The sequence below is a fragment of the Agelaius phoeniceus genome, chromosome 1, assembly GCF_051311805.1.
Source record: "Agelaius phoeniceus isolate bAgePho1 chromosome 1, bAgePho1.hap1, whole genome shotgun sequence".
Taxonomy (NCBI): domain Eukaryota; kingdom Metazoa; phylum Chordata; class Aves; order Passeriformes; family Icteridae; genus Agelaius; species Agelaius phoeniceus.
Genome location: NC_135265.1, coordinates 14,853,563 through 14,871,752, shown reverse-complemented (window position 1 = coordinate 14,871,752; position 18,190 = coordinate 14,853,563). Strand labels below are relative to the sequence as shown.

Below are 18,190 nucleotides of genomic sequence, written 5' to 3'. Positions count from 1 at the left end.
ATGTATGAAGGTCCAAAAAAAGATTCAGAAGGACACCTGTGCTTACTGATGGCAAACAAATTTCTTTTGGGGGTGTGTGTTTGTGTGTGTACACACAGATTCAAAACAAATGCAGGAGCAAACTCCAGCTGTGGGAAGCGTCTACCTACTCCCAGAGCTAACCCTCAAAGCTAAATTTAGGAAACAAAAGCATCACACTAACCACAAAAACAAGTCTTATAATTAATGTTTAAAATTTTTTCCTTACCCATGACTACTTAGGTAGGATATATATGTCTGGGTTTAGGGAGATGATACAGACAGGCCATGTAATTTTCTAGCCTGAAAACTTGTAACTGCCAGGCAAACAGTAAAAGAGAAAGAGAGCAACCTGACATTTCTACAAATAAATGCATGCATGCAGTCTCACTCTCCTGAACTGAGAGATAAACTCAGCAAGTGTCACAGCAAACAGCAGAATTTAATATTCTGGTACATGAGGAAATAAAAGGTGCTTTCTCTCATATTCAGAATCTACAGGTATCAATTCAGAATATATCTATACTGCACCCAAAGGAAACACAAGCATCCTAAGCACTGCTACCTACCACTTAAATACTCCTCAATCAATACCATGCTAATGTTTTAAGCATCTTCACAAAAATAAACACCAGCAAAACAACTCGATAAAACCCAACCTACCAGTTAGAAAAATAATAAAATCCCACAAGACCACTACACTTCACAATAGACATTTTAGCACATGTGTAAAGCAACTTATGACTTGCAGAAGACTTGGAAATACCAAATTATGTTAAAATGGTAAGGAGTTATGTTAAAAAAAGCCTCAGAGAATGGTTACTCTATGGACAACAACATGCAAAGGGCATTACTCTCTAGAAATCTTTCTGCCTGAAGACATTTCATAAAAATTCACTGAGGCCATTAACTAAGAGCAATAGTGCCACAAAGAGGAAACTCCATTTAAAGATGATACCTCTCTTAAAACAAATGTAACTCCAAGTTTGCTACATCTAGAACTAGGAACTAAAAACTTTACAGCCTGTCACCTTCAAAGGACAAAGAAGTCTGACAACTAGAAAAACTCAGGCCTATGAAACTCTAACAGAATCACTGAATATTCTGAGTTGGAAGGGACCCACAAGGATCATCGAGTCCAACTCTTCAGTGAATGGTCCATATGGGGATGGATCCCACAGCCTTGGCACTACCAGCACGCTGCTCTAACCAACCGAGCTAGTGTCACCTTTGTTCTTAGCACCAAATTTCAAAACCTGCTTACATAACTGTATTTCTGCAGTACTTCCCTATTTGCTGTGCCCAATGCACAGATGGGGAGAACTGATTATACTACGGAAATAATTAAAGATTTACAACACTGCAAATAACGCACTTCAGAGCAGAGTCTTCAACAATAACAGTTACCAAGTGTTTTACCCTCAGCAAAAGCAGCTACTTATTGTCTGACCTATCTTGGAAAGTGCTGAGTGAATGATTAAATGACCCTGAAGTTCAAAATGGTTTAAAGTTTCATCCTCCACTGAGACAGCAAAACCGAGCAGGAAGTGATAGACTTTTAGCCTCCAACACGGATTTCCTTACTCTCAGCAGTGCTTCAGAATTGACTTTCGTGGGGACCGTCACAACTTCACCTACACCGCGCCTGTCTGACGGCACTTACAGGGCTCTTAGATAAACCTAAACACAAATCCTTCCACTTCCTATTTCAAGGCAAAAGGAAAAGGCACCACCGGGGCCCCACCGGGCCCCGCTCCCCTGAGGGCGGCCAGGCCCGCGCGCGCTCCCGCCGCCGCGCGCCCCCCGCGGCGCCGTCCGGCTCGGCAGCGCCCCCCGGCGGGGGAGCGCGCGCATGGCGCCGCCGCCGGGCCCCGTCTGCTCCTCGCGGCTGCCGCACCAGGCCCGGCCCAAGGACCGAGACACAAAATGGCGGCCGCCCCGCTGTGTCACGTGACCCCCTTTGTGCCTTTCGGGGCCCGGCGGAGGGGCCGCCGGCGGCCGCGGGGCACGAGCGGGGGGCGAAGGGGCCGTGAGGGAGCTCCCGGGGAGGGCGCGGTGAGGGATGGCCGGGCTCGGCGCTTTCCCGCCCCGGGTGTCCCCCCCCTCCCGGCGGGCGGGGAGAGTGGGGAGAAGATGGCGGCCATTTTGTGCTTGCGCAGAGGCGAAGGTGGGGGCCCGGGTGCGGGGGGGATGGTGGGACCCGGCCGAGGGGGGGGGGGGGGGTCTCACGTACCGACTCCTCTTCCTTCTCCATGCCCGTGGGCATCTGCGGCACGGCCCGGTTAATGGAGGCATATTCGGCCAAGTCAGGCAGGTCCTCGCAGCGGAAGACGGGCAGCGGCTTGGACGCGTCCAGCGCCCGGGCCCGGAACGACAGTTTGCTCATGTTAGGCGGCGATGGCGGCTCCGGCTGGGAAGGGGGGGGCGACAGCAAGCGCGCTCCGAGCTGAGAGCCGGACCCCGCCGAGCGATCTCATGGAGGGACCGGGGCTCCCCCGGCGGGGCGGGGCGCACTCCGACACGGGGCCCGGCGGCGCCCGCTGGCGCGGCTGGGCTGGGCGCTGGCTCCGCTCCTCCGCCGCTCCGGTTCCGCTCAATACGCCACGGCCAACATGGCGGACATTAAACCTCGACTGGCCGCCTCTTTCAGCCAACCCCAGCGCCACAGCCATTCCCACACTGCATCGCGCAGGGCGCGGGCACGGCGCCGCCCGGGGGGAGCGCGCGCGGCGCGGGCACGGCGGCGCGGGCTCGGGAGCGCGGGACGCTGCGAGCGGCCCGAGCGGGATCGGGAGCGCGGGAAGGCTCGGAGCCGCCGGAGCCAGATCGGGGCACAGGGATCAGGGGCGCAATCGGGAGCAAAGGGAGTTTTAATCAACGTGTGCGGCACCGCTCCGCCCTCCGGCCGCCGAGCTGTGCCGCGGAGCCGCGCTCCGCTCCTGCCGGGGTGAGGAAGTTGGGGCAGCCCCCAGCCCCTCAGCCCGGGGGGAACCTCCCCTGGAGCCGCGCCTGACCATGACAGCTCTGGGAAACCTGGCCGAGAGAGGCGGGGAGGTGCCGGCCCCGACCTTTCCGGCCTCTCGGGGGCCGGACCGCGGGACAGGGGTGCCGGGTTCTGAATTCACCCCGACCCGGGAGGGCTGCGGTGCCCCCGGCCGCGGCCGGAGCGGCGCCCCGCGAGTGGGGGGGTCCGACCGCGGGGCCGCCCCGGGAGCGCCCCTCGCCTCAGGCCCCGGCCGCGGCCCCGCCGCCGGGCGCTGTCCCTCTCTCTCCGCGCCGCCGAACCGGGTTCGCGTCCGTGCTAAATAAAGGGGAAGCGCGGGCACCTGCCCGAAAACGGTGAAGAACCGTAAGAACCGGGCACCTCCACAACGGCATTTCCACCCCTTTTCTCTGAGGTTTTCAGAAACTTAGTCCGGCAGCAAAGTGCAGACACGTGAACTGGTTTAAGCCTTGCGTGGACTTAAGTTGTTATCAGTGACCCGGCTCAAGCAAGCTCACCCCAGGCAATGGGTAGAACCCACTTGAGCGTGTCTGATTAGGGAAGCTCGTTTACATCTCAATGAGTCGATTAAAGTGATGCACTGTTCGGCTCTAAGCAAGGGATCGGAAATGCCGAGTTAGCCCCGTCTCGGTGCTCTCTGCACAAGCCGCCCCAGGGCATCCCAGCGCGGCCACAGGAGCGTCAAACTCCGCTCCGGCCAGGCCAGGGCTGCAGCCGCCCGGCTGAGGAACTCTACGTGCCCGTGTATGCTCTCGCACCAGGTTACAGGTAATTCTAGCTCTGTAGTCAAAGCTATCTTATCGAAGTTATGCTTAGTTTCATTTAAAATGCGAGATAGTTGAGTGTTGACTGAATTTCAGCGTCCCTCCACTTCTAATGCAAAATACTGTAGTTTTTACAGTCACACGGGAATCGGTGGACAAAACTTTGCTCTATCACATACTACTCTTGGGAAACGGCTTTCAGAAATACGGCATAGGTAGAGCCAAAAAAAACCCCAGAAAACCAAAAATAGAAAAATCTTATTTTGCTTAGCAATTTTGAAATCTCTATAATAAAAGCAAAAGCCATTTTTAAAATCGCACCACCTTAATAATAATACTACCACCACTCACCTCAACCTTAAGCCACTACTAGGCACTAGATGAAATATTGCTAGATGCAGTTGTTGACAGAATTTTCAAGCCAACTATTTGCATGACTGTTTGGGAAACCAAAACCTGCTATGTTTCCCAAGCTGCTTAAACTGCAACTCATTTGGCTTCATAACTTCTCTGGGATGCTAAATTCTACCTGTACTGCAAATGGGTAATGCAGTGGAAGACAGCTGCTAGGGAGAATGAGACTATTTTTTTTTTTTAAGAGAGCCTTGTTTGTTGTTTTTTAATTTCTTTTCAGGAGAGTGGCATGAACTAAGTATCATTGTATTCATTTTTATTTCAGTAGTTACATCAGAATCAAATGTTTAACCATGCACATTGCCTTTTACTCTATTTCTAAAGCTTAAAACACACACTAGTTCAAAAAATATAATCTTAAAATAAATTGCCCATAAAGCATCTACACCCTTTTCCACAAATACTAAATAATTTAGTTTATCCAATTAGCAGACAGATAAGGTGCTGAGAAAAAAGAACAAAAAAAATCACAATATGCCATCATAGATTAGCTTTGACTTTAAAAATTAAATGAAAATTAAATACCTGGCAGCTAAGCAAAAAAAAAAAAAAAAAGCCATTAAGTATAACTCTCCACTTATACTGATGAAAGGAAAACAATACATAATGAACATAATGAAAACCAAAGTACTGAAAATATCCTGAACTATAAAGGAAGAATAATCAAATTCAAACTTATCCTTAATTGACCTTTGCATTTCTAACCCTGCCACAGGCTTGAGAAAAGTGCAGAACAAGCAGAATGGACAATAACGTTTGGAGACAAAGAGGACAGTGCATTAAGAAAAAGTTTTGGCATGAAACACTTGGATTCATCAGCTTTTAATGTTTTGCCAATAAAAGAGATTGTGTTAAAGTATTTTGTAGCAGAAGATGATTAGCCCTCAAAATTAATTTGCTAGTACGATGGAAAGTGTGATAACTGAAAACAATGTGACATCAGCCCTGATGTCTGCTCACAGGAAAAAGTATGGAACATAACCAGACTGATATTTCCATTTTATCTTCCTTTCAGTAAGAAAATGCAGGTATATTTTAGGGTTTTTTTCAATTTTGTAGCTTATATCAAAATGCACAATTTACATCTGTAGACATCAGTGCTGCACTATGACAGTAGCTAATGCAGAATTGGTATGTTTTGTGTAGTGACCAAGATACTCTCTGCAAGCTCTCAGTAAAAGATCAGTAAGTATAAATTAATTTGTTGAACCTAAGTGCTATGTGTCTATTTTAAAAACTGAACTGTAGGATAAAAGGACTGAAATATAATGAAAAGACATTTAGAATTGCTATCATTATTGCTTTTTAAATGGCTGAAATAATTTGGGGAATTTCTTTAAGGCTTTATCTTTTTATGATCACGATTAAAAGGACAAGGTTAACTGAAATGAAAGCACTTTGTGTATCAGCTATGCAGCTGGTAAATATAACCCTTTCAAAATACATTCAAAAGTACTAAATTCAGACTGAGCATTATGGGCAAAGATACCCCTTGATCCATCCACCTCCAGACAGGGGGGTAGGGGTCCCTTGTGCTCTCATCTAACTCAGGTTTGTGAAGCCCAAAAACATAACTTCTATTTTGGTTTGCAAGTCCTGTGTACTGTTGGACAAGTTTTTATACATTTTGGTACTTAATTAGTTTTATGGCTTAAAACCTCTCTGAGTTCAAGAAGGACTTCAGTCATTTATTTAAGCATGAATTGTAGCCTTTGGCACATGGAGTTAATCTGGCCTCCCATTCTAACAGTAATCATCACAAAAGTACTACACATAACATGCATATAAGTTAAACCATGTCACTTTTTTTGCCTTTTGGCCTCAAGCATTTTGAATTTTAAAGATATAAAATTATAGGAGACTGTTGTTCAATTTGAAAAAAAGGAAAATCTTTTAAAAATATATATTTTTTAATTAGGGTTTGTTTGCATTTTGTATTACAGTAAACTATACACTGATTTTTGTATCCATAAATATTTGCAATTTTTTTTTCACTCTGTTACTACCTTACACCCTACTTCTAATAACTCTTCATTTATTTATGCAGCAATTTGGTTGACCTGGGGTTTTTTTAATGCTTTTTTTTTTAAATACCCAAAAGCTGAGTAATAATACTCCAGCATCCTCACAAAAACAAAGCTCATCCTCAAACAGATATGCCATGGAGGCATATCCAAAAGAGAAGGAAAAGCCACTGGCAGCAATTCTCTTACTGAGAAGAGACAAAGCTAAGAGAGGAGCAGCAAAAGCTATTGCCAGATTTCTAGTTTTCCAGTAACAGATAAACTCTTAGAGGTGGTGGAGACAGTTGTCCATAGGAGGACTAAGAAGACTTCAAAAGGAATTAATGACTAAGGGTTAATGACTTAATTAATTATTTAGATTATCATTTTACAGACTCACCGTTGTCCTAACATCACCTGGACAGATAAGCAAGAAAATGGTAAAATGGGCTCTATCTGAAAACACAAAGGATTTGATAGAGTTTTTTTAGTACTGTCAGAAGAGAATCACTTTCCTTTATATAACTTGTTTTGGAGACTCAAGTTTTTTTGTGTCTAGGGAAAACACATCACAGTGGAAGCAGTTATTCTCTTAGAGACAGTGGTGGTAAAAAGACACAAATTATGCTGAGACTCTTCTGTCTTGAAATACATCTTTCCCTGCTTAAGTTTTAATGGATTCAGGACAGGTGTCCTAGGAATTGTAAGGGCTAAAAGTGACTTATGATTTTCTCCTTCATGTTTTCATCTTTTTACACGTATCCCCTCTAAAATACTTTGCTAGACACACCTTGAATTCTTGATTTAGTCATCCTTACTAGCAAGTAATTTCACAAATTCATTGTTTAGGATTAAGTAGTAAGATAAAAGGGAACAAAACAAAATCCAAAAATGCTTCATTTTATGCTCTAGGTTTTTGGTTTTTTTAAAAGTCTTTATCCAAAACATTTTGTATTCTAACATACAGAATAATAATAATACTACTAAAATCACAATTCATTAGGTAAACACAATTTGAGCAGGGTGGTTTGGTTACCTCTTCTGACTTAGGCATGGACTTCTGCAAACATCAGATTATAACACATGAATAATCTCTGAGTCAAGTAAATTTAATCACATGATCCTGTATTATTTCTAGTAGAACAGCCAGCAGAAGGGCAAAGCCCTTATGCTTTGCTTGCAAAAAAACCCTAACACAAACAACAAAAAACCCAAGCAAACAAACAAAAAAGCAAGCAAAACCACAAGCACATTTAAAAAAAACCAAAACAAACAACAACCAACCAAGCATAAAAGCCCTGCCTTCTCCTGCCAACACAATTGCTAGTTCTTCAATCAAAGAGCTAAGGATGTCTTACTTTGATATTCTGCATAGCATAAGGTGGAAGGCTAAAAAAAGGCAAACAGAAGTAGAGAAATTATAGCTGTACACGTGTCTGCACACTGTCCCAAATCCTTCAATTGACTATTGAGCTAAAACAAACAAACAAAAAAACCCAATACACACACCTGGCACCACTACATAAACCTCAACTGCCAGTGCTCACAGCCCAACCTGGGATAAAGGGGTAAACTGGGGACAGGCTCTGTGCCTTTGCATGACTTCAGAAACTTTACTTCTACCCTGGTAGTTGCCTGGCTCTATGTAAATGCAAATAAAATAGCAAATTCAGTTCAATAGTAAGAGCTGAATGTCTTACTATTACATGCTCTAACTTTTTAGATTTTTACCTTACGCTTCCAAGATAGAAATCCTGTCTTGAAAGTCAAGTTAAGAAAAATCATTTCAAGTGCTTCAGGGCTTCTGGTAAGTATGATCAAGTATTTTCAAACTTCAAAATTACATTGCTGATGTTAAATAACATGGAGTTAAGTTAATGTGGAGTTACGATATAACTTTATATATAAGTATATAACTTTATATAACAAAGACAAATGCTTTAATTTACAGTTCCTGAATCAGAATGAAAGTAGGTTATCTGCTTCTCTCACACAATTGAGGAAAACAGTGACTTATACCGAGATAGGAATTAGCTTGGCTTCAGAAATCTTTTGGTGCAGGAAAGTATATTTACATCTTGGAATGAAGAGGCATTTCCTAACATATATGTTTAGATTTTTTTTTATTTTAATGTTAGTGAGATGTACCTACATACCTACAATGTAAGTGAACTCTGAATTCCACATGAAATTAATACAAATATGTTATTAAGTACCTTATACAGGCTATACCATCTTTATTTAACATAAATACATTTCTCCAAAGGAATGAAAAAAATACAAATAACTCAGCTTTTGGATTTCCAAAGCTAGTTATTAGTTCTTGCTAGCTTGCAAGAACACAAATATTCTTTCCATTTTAGAAGTGGATTTTTTACACACTGCAGTTTGACTTATACTAAATTAAGCATGAGTGAATGTTATAAAACTATTGCTTGTCTTCTGGGATACAAATAATCATGATCATATTTATAACCCAATGTTTATATATAAAGTTAAGAAAGCATAAATTAATAATGCTGCATTAGTGGGAAAAAAGGCCTAATGAATTAAGTTTGACTGTAAATATCCAGCAGAGGAGGCTAGTTCTGAATAGAAAACTGATCAGATGAGACTGTTTTGAGATATCCTTACCTATATATCTTTAAATGATAGCAGATGCTTAAAATGTAAAATTCTGATAGGGTTAACCTGAAGAAAATGTAATTTCTGAGGTTTTTCAACATTTAGAGAACTTGTGGGGGGTGGGCAGATGTTGAGAGGGAAGTGTTTTGGTCTAGATGAAACAAGAAGTGGCCGTGAGAAGAAAAATAGAGAAATCACATGATCCTATTTTCTCTGTCACTAATGTAGGTGGGATAATGGAAACCAGAGGTGCTGTGATATCCCTGGCATTTTCTTCTCAGCTCCCCTGCGAAATCCCCAAATCTGCTGTTAGGGCAATCTGAGAAGCAGAGGCAAATGGAAGGTGGTTTTCTCAAGTCATTCAGGTTACAAGCAGGTAAGACTTGCACCCCCTCATCCATTTCTGACAAAGACACTCAGTTCCCATTCTTTATTGTGCAGTGTGTCAGTTTTTGGCTGTTCTGACATTCTGCTCCTCTGACCAAGAGAACACGACAGAGCCCTGTCATTAACACTGGGGCTAATGTGCACCAGCACATTAATGTGCACCAGCCTGCCACTGGTCACACGTGCCCAGTCTGCTGAGCTTTTGACTTACAAGCAACTCAAGAAAGGTGTTAGCATAGAGAGACACAACCTAATTAAAATAAATATCAAGGGAGAATATGAAAGATGGGAAGAAAAACAGTTTCTCACATTAAAGTAGCTCATCTGGAGGCCTGATTGACTAGACCTTCCAAATCCCACAGATTCCCATACTATCCAATTTTTAACTTGGAAATTGTTTCAGAGATGACAAAAGAAAGCAGAATACTTTCTTATGGAATCTTCATTCATTATGTGCTTATAGATGGATATGGGCTAAACAGAAAGTTTCTATGCAGAGTTATCAGATGTATGTTTTTCCCCCCTCTGTTATCCAGCATGGTTTCTCCTTAAAAGATGCCGATTGCAGCAGTTTTCTTGAATTGTAAATACACAAGCACTTTGGCTAAAGACATCAAGATGTTCTGCCTTGTGTGGATACCTTTAAGACCATCAGAAATAACACAGCTGCTCTGAATTATAACCTTTTAAATTGAATTTTAAATTTTCTTGAGGAAAAAAAAATCTTTTGAATAAATCCAGCCAGAAAACATGCCCTATCTACCCCTGGTGTTACAGATGAAAAACTGTCAGGTGAAAGGACCCTTTCAAGAAGTTATCCTTTTAGTGATCAGGTTATGGCAGCACCAAGACTCTTTGATAAATAGAAAGGGATGCCTTGAAATCCTCAGATCTGAGTCACTTGATTTTTAAGTCTGTTTGAACAAACATGGAAAGCTCACTCTTATTTGTATTAATGAATATTCCAGATGCACATCCCTGTGAGGCCAAAGGTCTTACCTCCATTTAGTAATTTTCTCAAGGCTCTGAAGGAGAGTGAGGATTAAGAGCTAACTTTTCATTACCTAAATAATGCATAGGTCAGTATTAGCAAACTCAGGGGCATGGGATATCTCTGATTAAGTGAGGGCATTCATATCTGAACAGGAGGCAGATGGAGACCTGATCAAGACACTCAGTTAAATTTAAGATACAGTTCTTATCACAGCAGACATCCAAAATTTGGTTGTGTTTGTTTGCTTGTCGTTTTTGCTGTTGTTGGAGTCCTTTTGTCATTTTTTGAAGCTATGATTTACTTGATCTCTTTCTTTCCACTGAGGATTACAGATTTAACAATACTTGTCTAAAGGCAAGTGAAAGAAAGAAGTTCTACATGAATGTATACAATACAGGGATTCTGAGTCACTCAGAAGCCCAACTTACTGTAAATCCTGGAAAATACCTGGATTTAACACCACCTTTCAGGCCCATTTCCCAGGTCTCTAACCCAAGTCAAAACCAAAAAGGAACCTGATAAAGACTGCTCTGGGAAGAACAAATGTGCTCAGTGTTCCCTGGAATTCCTACATTTTACATTTAAACATTATTGACTAAAATCCATGAGGCAGTCCTGGGAGCGGGATGAGATTGAACCCCACCTTTTCTCTCTTCCTCTGGAAATCCCAGTGCTCAGTGCATTGTAAAATCTAACTCATCCTTTTCCCATTACCTAGCAATAGTGCTCCAGGTTCTGCTCAACAACATAAGATGGCAAGTCAGCATCCCCCATTTTCAGTCATTTGCTCCAAGCTGGAATTCCCATGGACTACATTTAGAGCTCTTGCTATTTTTACTGGTGCTCAAAGCAATAGACACTGCACCTGTAACTACTGCTTTCTGTTGTATGGTGTTGGTTGGCTCTGAGGAACTTTCCATTTACCATCCAGGAGCTCCAGAACAGCATCCCAACTTGCTGCTCAAGTAGTGAAGACTAGGACTCACATGTTATTTGGCAATTCCCATCTCTCTGTTGTTTATATTGGGACATAAGCAGAGAGAATAATTTTTAGCAAATGTACCAACTTTTTAAGCACTGCAATACCTTCTGACCCCCAATTTCAGGCTCTAGCTACTATTCAAAGAGAACTGATGAACAAATCTTCCTATTAAGGAAGTTTATATTATTGATATTATCTTTCTCCTGGATAGTCCAGTGGTAACACAATTAACTGGAGATGTGACTTAGTAAAGGGTTTAAAGAAGCCCACAGGACCTGAAGCCACTGGTGTGTGGTCACATCTATCCAAGGCATATTTTGTTGCTCACAACAGCAACACAGGAGTTATATTTCAAACCTCTGACATTCTCTCACCCTGTATATTTACTAAAGAATTTAAAATCTAGGATTGTCTCTTCACTGCAACATGAATTAACTTCTTGTGCTATTTGCTAAGAGAGGAAAAATATGAAGAATGCTAAAAGGTGGAAGGATGTGCTAGCTACAGCAGTTCCTCTGGCATGTAGGATTTAGAGCAGATAATTTCGTAACACTGAAAGGTCATGCAAATATCAGTCTGGAATAGATGTGGAGAGACCCAACTTTGTAGATGAGTCTGAAGCAGGCATGTAACATATTGTCCTTTGTTCACCACTGGGAAACAGGTGATCCTAGAAGCAATTTTTAAACTAATTATTCATTGCAACAAGTTGATGCTGACAAGTGTGGATGTGGAGAAGTACAGCTAGCAAAGTTATGAAATTAGAAAGGTGAGAAACAAGATTATGTCACAAGATGTCCAGCGTAGAGATAGCTCCCCCACTTTTGAAACCTTGCTGGATCAAGGACACAATGAATACTTTAGAGCCCTCAAAAGATAACAGAGGGGAGTCCCAGGCACCAAGATGTGTTATCAGCACAGGAAACTGGGGAGCACAACATATGAGTCAATGAAGCAGGGGGGTATGGCTTTTGTTTGAGCTGAGCCCCAAACAACATTCTTCTACACCACCAACCCACTTCTGAGGAACTGTTTGCACAGTACTTTGGTTAACTTTGGAAGCTGGTTCTATCTGCCTGGGATCTACACATCTTGCATTAACTACTATTGACCATTTTAGACACCATTTTTACTGTGACTCTTACTTGAGTACATAATATTAGTAATATTAGTAAGAGGAATCTCACCAAGGCACAAAGAACATTTTGGTCAGTCAGGTTGAATTAAGCTCTTGAAAAAGATTGGTTTATAGTACGATCCCATACTTCAAATAGTTTTAAACCAAGAGACCCAAATATCTTTCAAGGGTGTCTGGACTCTATATAGACTTTATAGGTAAAAGGGAAACTGTACTAGGTGAAAAATACATTAGTTTTGGCATCTTAGAAATGGAGGTATATATAAGGGAGAAAATTAAGAAACCTGCCAAAATAAAATTTAAAAACAAACAAAAGAAAGTTCTTATGCTGCTTGAGGTCCTGGAATTCCACATACTGGTATTTCAGAAGGAGCATGTGGAGAGAACACAATAAAGATTGAACTACCCCACAGAAATTACTCTTCCAGGCATTTCTGCAGAAGATGCAGGAGGTAAATTAGTTGCTAGCTTTGAGAGGATGCACAATCTTAAACACTTCTTACTCCTTATTGGCAACACAATGGCTCAAAAAGAAAGGAGGAGATAAGTGTGAGAACCACTGAATTACAGATCAGCACTTTACTCTTCTCACCTTACGATTTGATGGGAGTAAACCAGACACTTTCATCAGATACAGCTTCAAAGTTGCAAAACCACAACCAAAGTTAAAGAGTAGCCTCAGTTGAATGGGAGAGAGGGGAGAAAGTGTGAAGCAAGTTTCCATTCAGATTTCATGTTCTTGCTGACTTCACTGAGCTCGAAGTGACTGAGCAGCAAGATCACAACAATCAGTTCATGGCCTGCATGCACAGGGTGCAGCCACAAGAAATCATAACTTTCATGGTGCAGGATGATAAAAGCATTAAAATACCTTCAGTAAGCACCTCAGTTTATCATTTGTTCAGTACTGTTGTCCATGGATGAGCACACTGAGTATTGGTCTAAATGATGTCAAAAAAGAAAAGTTGCATCAGAATTTAACAACCCAGTGATTCTCTAAGATTGATAAATATTGTAATGAACTCAACAACTGGCACTACTTCTATTGGCATAAACTGTGCCCAAAATGCCAACCATATGTCCTAGTGATCAGGTCTCAGAAATGGAAATGGAGAATGGCCAAAATCCACACTTTCTAAGAGGGTTTATGTCTTGCTATTTTTCCTCAAGTCTAAGAGTTGTACCAGGACACCAAAGAAGTAATGGTCATCCTGCACTGTCATAGGCCACCAGGTCTCTGCTCCAGCCAAGAATCCATAAAAGAAGATCTTGTCTGACAGAGCAGAGATGATAAAAGCTGGCTGCTCTCTTGGATATACATTTGTTACTGGTAGGAGGTTGCAAGATGTATTTTACCTAAGACTGAAGCAAAATTTACCTTCTTTTAAAAAAGGATAATGAATAAGAGACCATTACGGAGATCTACTGAAGTTTTATATCTGTTTCCATAAAACTAATTAACTTAATGAGCAAACTCTTTGAACTGATATCTAAATGCATTATTGAAGATTTAAACATTCACAAGAAGTTTTTAGAGACTGTTTCAAACTGCCTAGTATTTGTCAAATTTATTCTTTGAAAATACTGAAGACATTGAAATGTAAAATAGATGCAAAGGCCTCTAAAATTATCAGCTTTTATCACTCCAAAATAACAGGCACATAGATTCCTTAAAAATGTGTTAAATTTAATGTCAAATTTGTTCCTGAACCTGTTGAGTTTCCAATATATGCTCTGATCATGGGCTTGACTATGTCTTCCCACCCATCTTAGAATATTAATCACTTCTGTTTTCTTACACCTAATATGGATGTTAGCAGAAAGCCTTCTAATCCTTTTGCACTTAGAACCGAGGTGATCTGTAGGTTGTAACAAAAGAGAGCAACACACATTAACATGTATCTATGTATAAAGACATGTAAAATGCATGCTCCACTTAGCAACAGGAAAGAACCCACCCACCTCAGGTGAATCCTCTTACAATCTGAAGGACTACATAAGGTTTTCTCTTCTTTTCAACCCCACCTTCATACCCAACCCAAACTCCTACAGACCTCATCAGGAGAATTGCATATGCAAGCACGAGAGCGAGGGGGACCTTAGGGCTTGACAACCAGCCGTGGATGGAACCTTTAACTTCACAACAAGCAAACAATGGACTAGTTGCACAATAAGTGTGTGCCAAAGCCTTCCATATTGGCTGCAAAAAACAATTTTAAAATCTTTCATCTGCAGCCGCTGTAAAATCATTTTGGGGGTGGGGCCGAAAATCTCATCACTGAGGAAAACTGGACCCTAGGCACAGGATTGAAAAAAAAATTAAGGATCTGCTTCGTTACACAAACCAGCGAAAGGGTGAGGTCATGCCTCTGCCGGGCCATAGTTCATGCGACACTACAATTTTCTAGAGATACAATTTCATCGTCATTCTAACTAATTTGCGGTTACTTTTGATACAGAGAAAAGGAAAAGATACAATAGATCAACCCGTGCCCCACCTTTCTCCCTCCGGCCCCCTCCCCCTTTAGAGCCAGGGACACGAATTGTTTCGGAGCCCCACAGCGCCACCAGCACAGAGCAATGCAAAACAAAAAAGATCTCTCACCGGGTGAAAAAAAAAAAAAAAAAAGAAAAAAAAAAGAAAGCGCCTAGAAAAATGCCAAAATTTACAAAATGTCTCCCAAATGTACCTTCTTGGAAGGAAAAGACCAAACAAACCACTCAACCCCCTCCCTCCCCCCGCCCCCCCCCCCCCAAAAAAAAGAACAAACAACCCAACACCAAGACATCTAAGTGAAGTGTGGGGAAATAAGAACCTTTATATAACTAATGCTTTAAGCTAATTATCACAAGAGGTGGAATTTTTTAATAAAAAGGTCACTGTTTAATTAGAGACATAACTTAATATAAACCCTCTTATGTCCATCTCCACCTTCACCATACCAAGGGCAGTTTTCCCCCTTACTTTAGACCAAAGTAATCCATCAAGAGCCATCACAAATGGCATTGTAAACTCTTTTAGCTACCACCAGACCATACAGTAGCAACACAATATGTTTCTTAATACACGAGAGCTGCATTATATTTATATAGACAGTCACATATTTGCTCCTGGATCCGTTTATTACTCGGTAAAGAATTCCCCTTGCCCCCCCCGCCCCAACAAAAAGCCAGAACGAAAAAAAAAAAAACAAAAACCCAAGTCCATCTGGAAAATATTTGAGTTCTTATACCCCTAAACTGAAGTTAAATTGTTTTTAATCTTCGCGTGTATAAAATTTTAAAGAGGAAACAAAACTGACTTCAGTAATTGTCGCTATTAAGGAGACACCGTTGGGTGGGATTCACATGAGATCAAAGCTATGAAAAATACAAGACTACGTTTTGTTCATCAACACAACGAAAATCCTCCACAGCACTAATACACGCCAAAAACCCGCAGAAAAGAATATTTTTGGTTAAAACCACAAACTTACCTTCGAAGAAGGCAGCCCTTGCAAAAGGGCTGTAACAATATGGACTGCATACTCGCTCTCCTACAACCAGCCACCTCCATGCTGCAAAGGGCTTCCCGAACATCCTTAAAATATTTCGCAAATGCAGAAAGTGAGACTTTTCTTTTCTTTCCTTTTTTTTTTTTTTTTCTCTTCCCTCCTCCCTCTCTTCTTTCCTCCCCCTCCCCGTCACCCCGCCAGGATCGCCGGGCGAGGAAGGAGGCGGCTTCCCGAGGGTCGGCGGGCGATGCCGGCGGGCGGCCGCAGCCGGGGCGGGGGACCCGGTGCCGCCGGGGTCACAACTTTGCCGGGGCTGGCGTTGGCTCGATGGGCTCCGCGGGCAGCGGCGCCCCCGCCCGCCCCCCGCTCCCCCCGCCGCCGCCGCCTGGAAAAATGCAGTGTGCCATTTTACACCCGCCTCTGGAGCACACAGGACCAAAGTCTAGCGCTGGTTTTCGGTGACACTGCAAAACTACGGCTCGCCCCGCGCAACCCCACGCCTCATCCTCCCCTCGGGGAGAGCAGCTGCCTCTTGAGAATTAATAAAGAAAGACAGTTGGACAAAATAATTCCGAGACTTCGCCGTTTTCCCTCCGTCCCTCCCCCCGCCCCCGCCCCCACTCCGAAGCCCGCAGCAAGTTTGTGCCGCCCGGCGCATCCCTCGGCCTCCCCCCGCGGCACCCCCGCACCCCCGCCCCGCCGGGCTCCGGCAGCCTCGCAGCATCCGAAAGAGCCAGTCATGCCTGAAACAAAATCCATGATTCCTGGAAAGTGGGCAGCCTTGAATCCCAACAAATACTCGATTTACTTACAATTATAAATACCTACCTTACGAAAGGACTAAATTAACACTAAATTCAACAGATACATCCGTTACGGCAGGAATAGTTTTTCCATAAATACTGTTTTAAAAACCCCTCCTTATACTGACTGACAGAATTCTACCATGCTGCCCACAAACAAAATGGCTGTGGCACCGAGTTTTTTGGTTCCTCCCACTGTGCCTCCCCCTGGCCTCCAGGAAGTGGTAGAAATCCAAAATAAAATCCGCACGAAAAGTACAATACATCAGCCAAACTCCGCACGGCACCGCCAGACAACATCGGGAGGGAAGCACATTCACCAACATTGTAGTTTCTCGAGGATTTTTATTGTTTTTAAAAGGGCATCAATCACTGGGAATTTACATCACTGTGTAATTTGAACTTCCTGCTTTACATATTTATAAGGTCTTTCACCTATCTTGGCAGGCTTTCAAATTAAGTGGGTTGGGAAATTTGATGCTGTGGCTCCAGTTTGTGAGCTGAGTTCGGTAGTGCCTGCTGGAGCTGGGCTCTGAAACGTCGGGCAAATTCTGACACCTTCCCTGTTCAGTGCAAGATAAAATAATCCCCCTCGCATATCACAGTCTCGTAAGCGAGCATGTAGGCACCAAGGAGCCCCTGGAATGAGGATTCTCAGCAGAAACTGAAATTTAGGCCTCTTGCACATGAATACACGCTTTGTAATATTTATCATTTTGCATTTGTGGTTCACAGCAGTCTCCCTGAATCATGATCTCTGTGGAAATAATCTTGGATTTTCTCTTATTATGACCCCGTTTAGTGTTGCAGCCTTTTAACTTTTGCGAAATTCACCCTAAAATAAAAATAAACAGGAAGATATAGCGTATTTCTATTAGGGATTATGATAAAAATGTCACTATGTGGTCCCATATCTGAGCCACCAATCTTGCCAGGCAGTAGCACAACTCCTCTTGCACGCTGCCTCGTGGGCTCCGCAGGGCTGATTCATTTCCCGTGAGAATCCTTTTCCTGCCTTTAGGAGGAGTTACAATGGAGACAGGCTGTCAGACCTGCCGAGCCCGATCCAGCCCTATATTAAAAGACTTGAATTAATATTCTCACCTACTGCTATTCTAAACCTTTGTCAGAGGCATTGAAAAAACAGTGGAATCGGTGATGTTTTTCCTGAACCACCTCATATTTCTAAGTCTTAGATTTAAAACAAAACAAAACAAAATAAAAAACCACACCAAAACAAACAAACAAACAAAAAACATTAAAAAAAACCCCACCCAAAAAAATCTGCAGAGAACTTGGGGCAAATTTTCCGTTGGTATAATTTGTTTGTATCATCGTGTTATCTAGCAGCCTTAATCCTGAACTGTGATTATAATGTTATATTGTATAGGAATATAGGGCAAAAAGATAATTCCTGCCTGAAGAACTCCAAAGTATAAGACAAAAGACAGCAGATGGCTATGGGCAGATGAGGGAAACAATGAGACTGTATTGATCAGCGGGGAAGGCACAGTTTGCAACACACCATCACTCCAACTCTTGTTTCTATGTGTACTTCATGGTG

At 42.6% G+C, this 18,190-nt stretch overlaps 2 protein-coding genes across 11 annotated transcripts in view; one reads left to right on the top strand and one right to left on the bottom strand.

The window, feature by feature from the left end:
* Positions 1–16,797, bottom strand: part of EPC1 (enhancer of polycomb 1) — a 65,009-nt gene extending 48,212 nt beyond the window's left edge. For 6 of the 8 annotated variants that reach the window (XR_013180818.1, XR_013180819.1, XM_054649759.2 and 3 more), the window contains exon 1: positions 2,252–2,404. Coding sequence is in view for 4 of the 8 variants with exons in the window: in XM_054649759.2 (XP_054505734.1) it covers positions 2,252–2,404 (153 nt within the window). In the remaining 4 variants the exon portion in view is untranslated. Of the gene's footprint in view, positions 1–2,251; positions 2,405–15,805; positions 16,026–16,651 lie in introns of those variants that run through there. The other 2 variants (XM_077173362.1, XM_054649792.2) reach the window with 2 other exon arrangements.
* On the top strand, positions 2,135–16,392 carry LOC129131042 (uncharacterized). 3 transcript variants are annotated; one of them, XR_013180822.1, is made up of 4 exons: positions 2,135–2,185; positions 7,927–8,010; positions 9,057–9,204; positions 16,025–16,392. XR_013180822.1 is itself a non-coding variant. In XM_077173372.1 (4 exons), the coding sequence occupies exon 1, from the start codon at positions 2,416–2,418 to the stop codon at positions 2,890–2,892; it is 477 nt and encodes a 158-aa protein (XP_077029487.1). In that variant the 3' UTR covers positions 2,893–3,790; positions 4,916–8,010; positions 9,057–9,204; positions 16,025–16,392. The 3 variants fall into 3 exon arrangements, 1 of the variants encoding a protein (XP_077029487.1); XM_077173372.1 differs by lacking the exon at positions 2,135–2,185 and adding an exon at positions 2,416–3,790 and having other exon boundaries at positions 4,916–8,010; XR_013180823.1 differs by lacking the exon at positions 2,135–2,185 and adding an exon at positions 2,965–3,790.
* Positions 16,798–18,190: the final 1,393 nt, after the last annotated feature.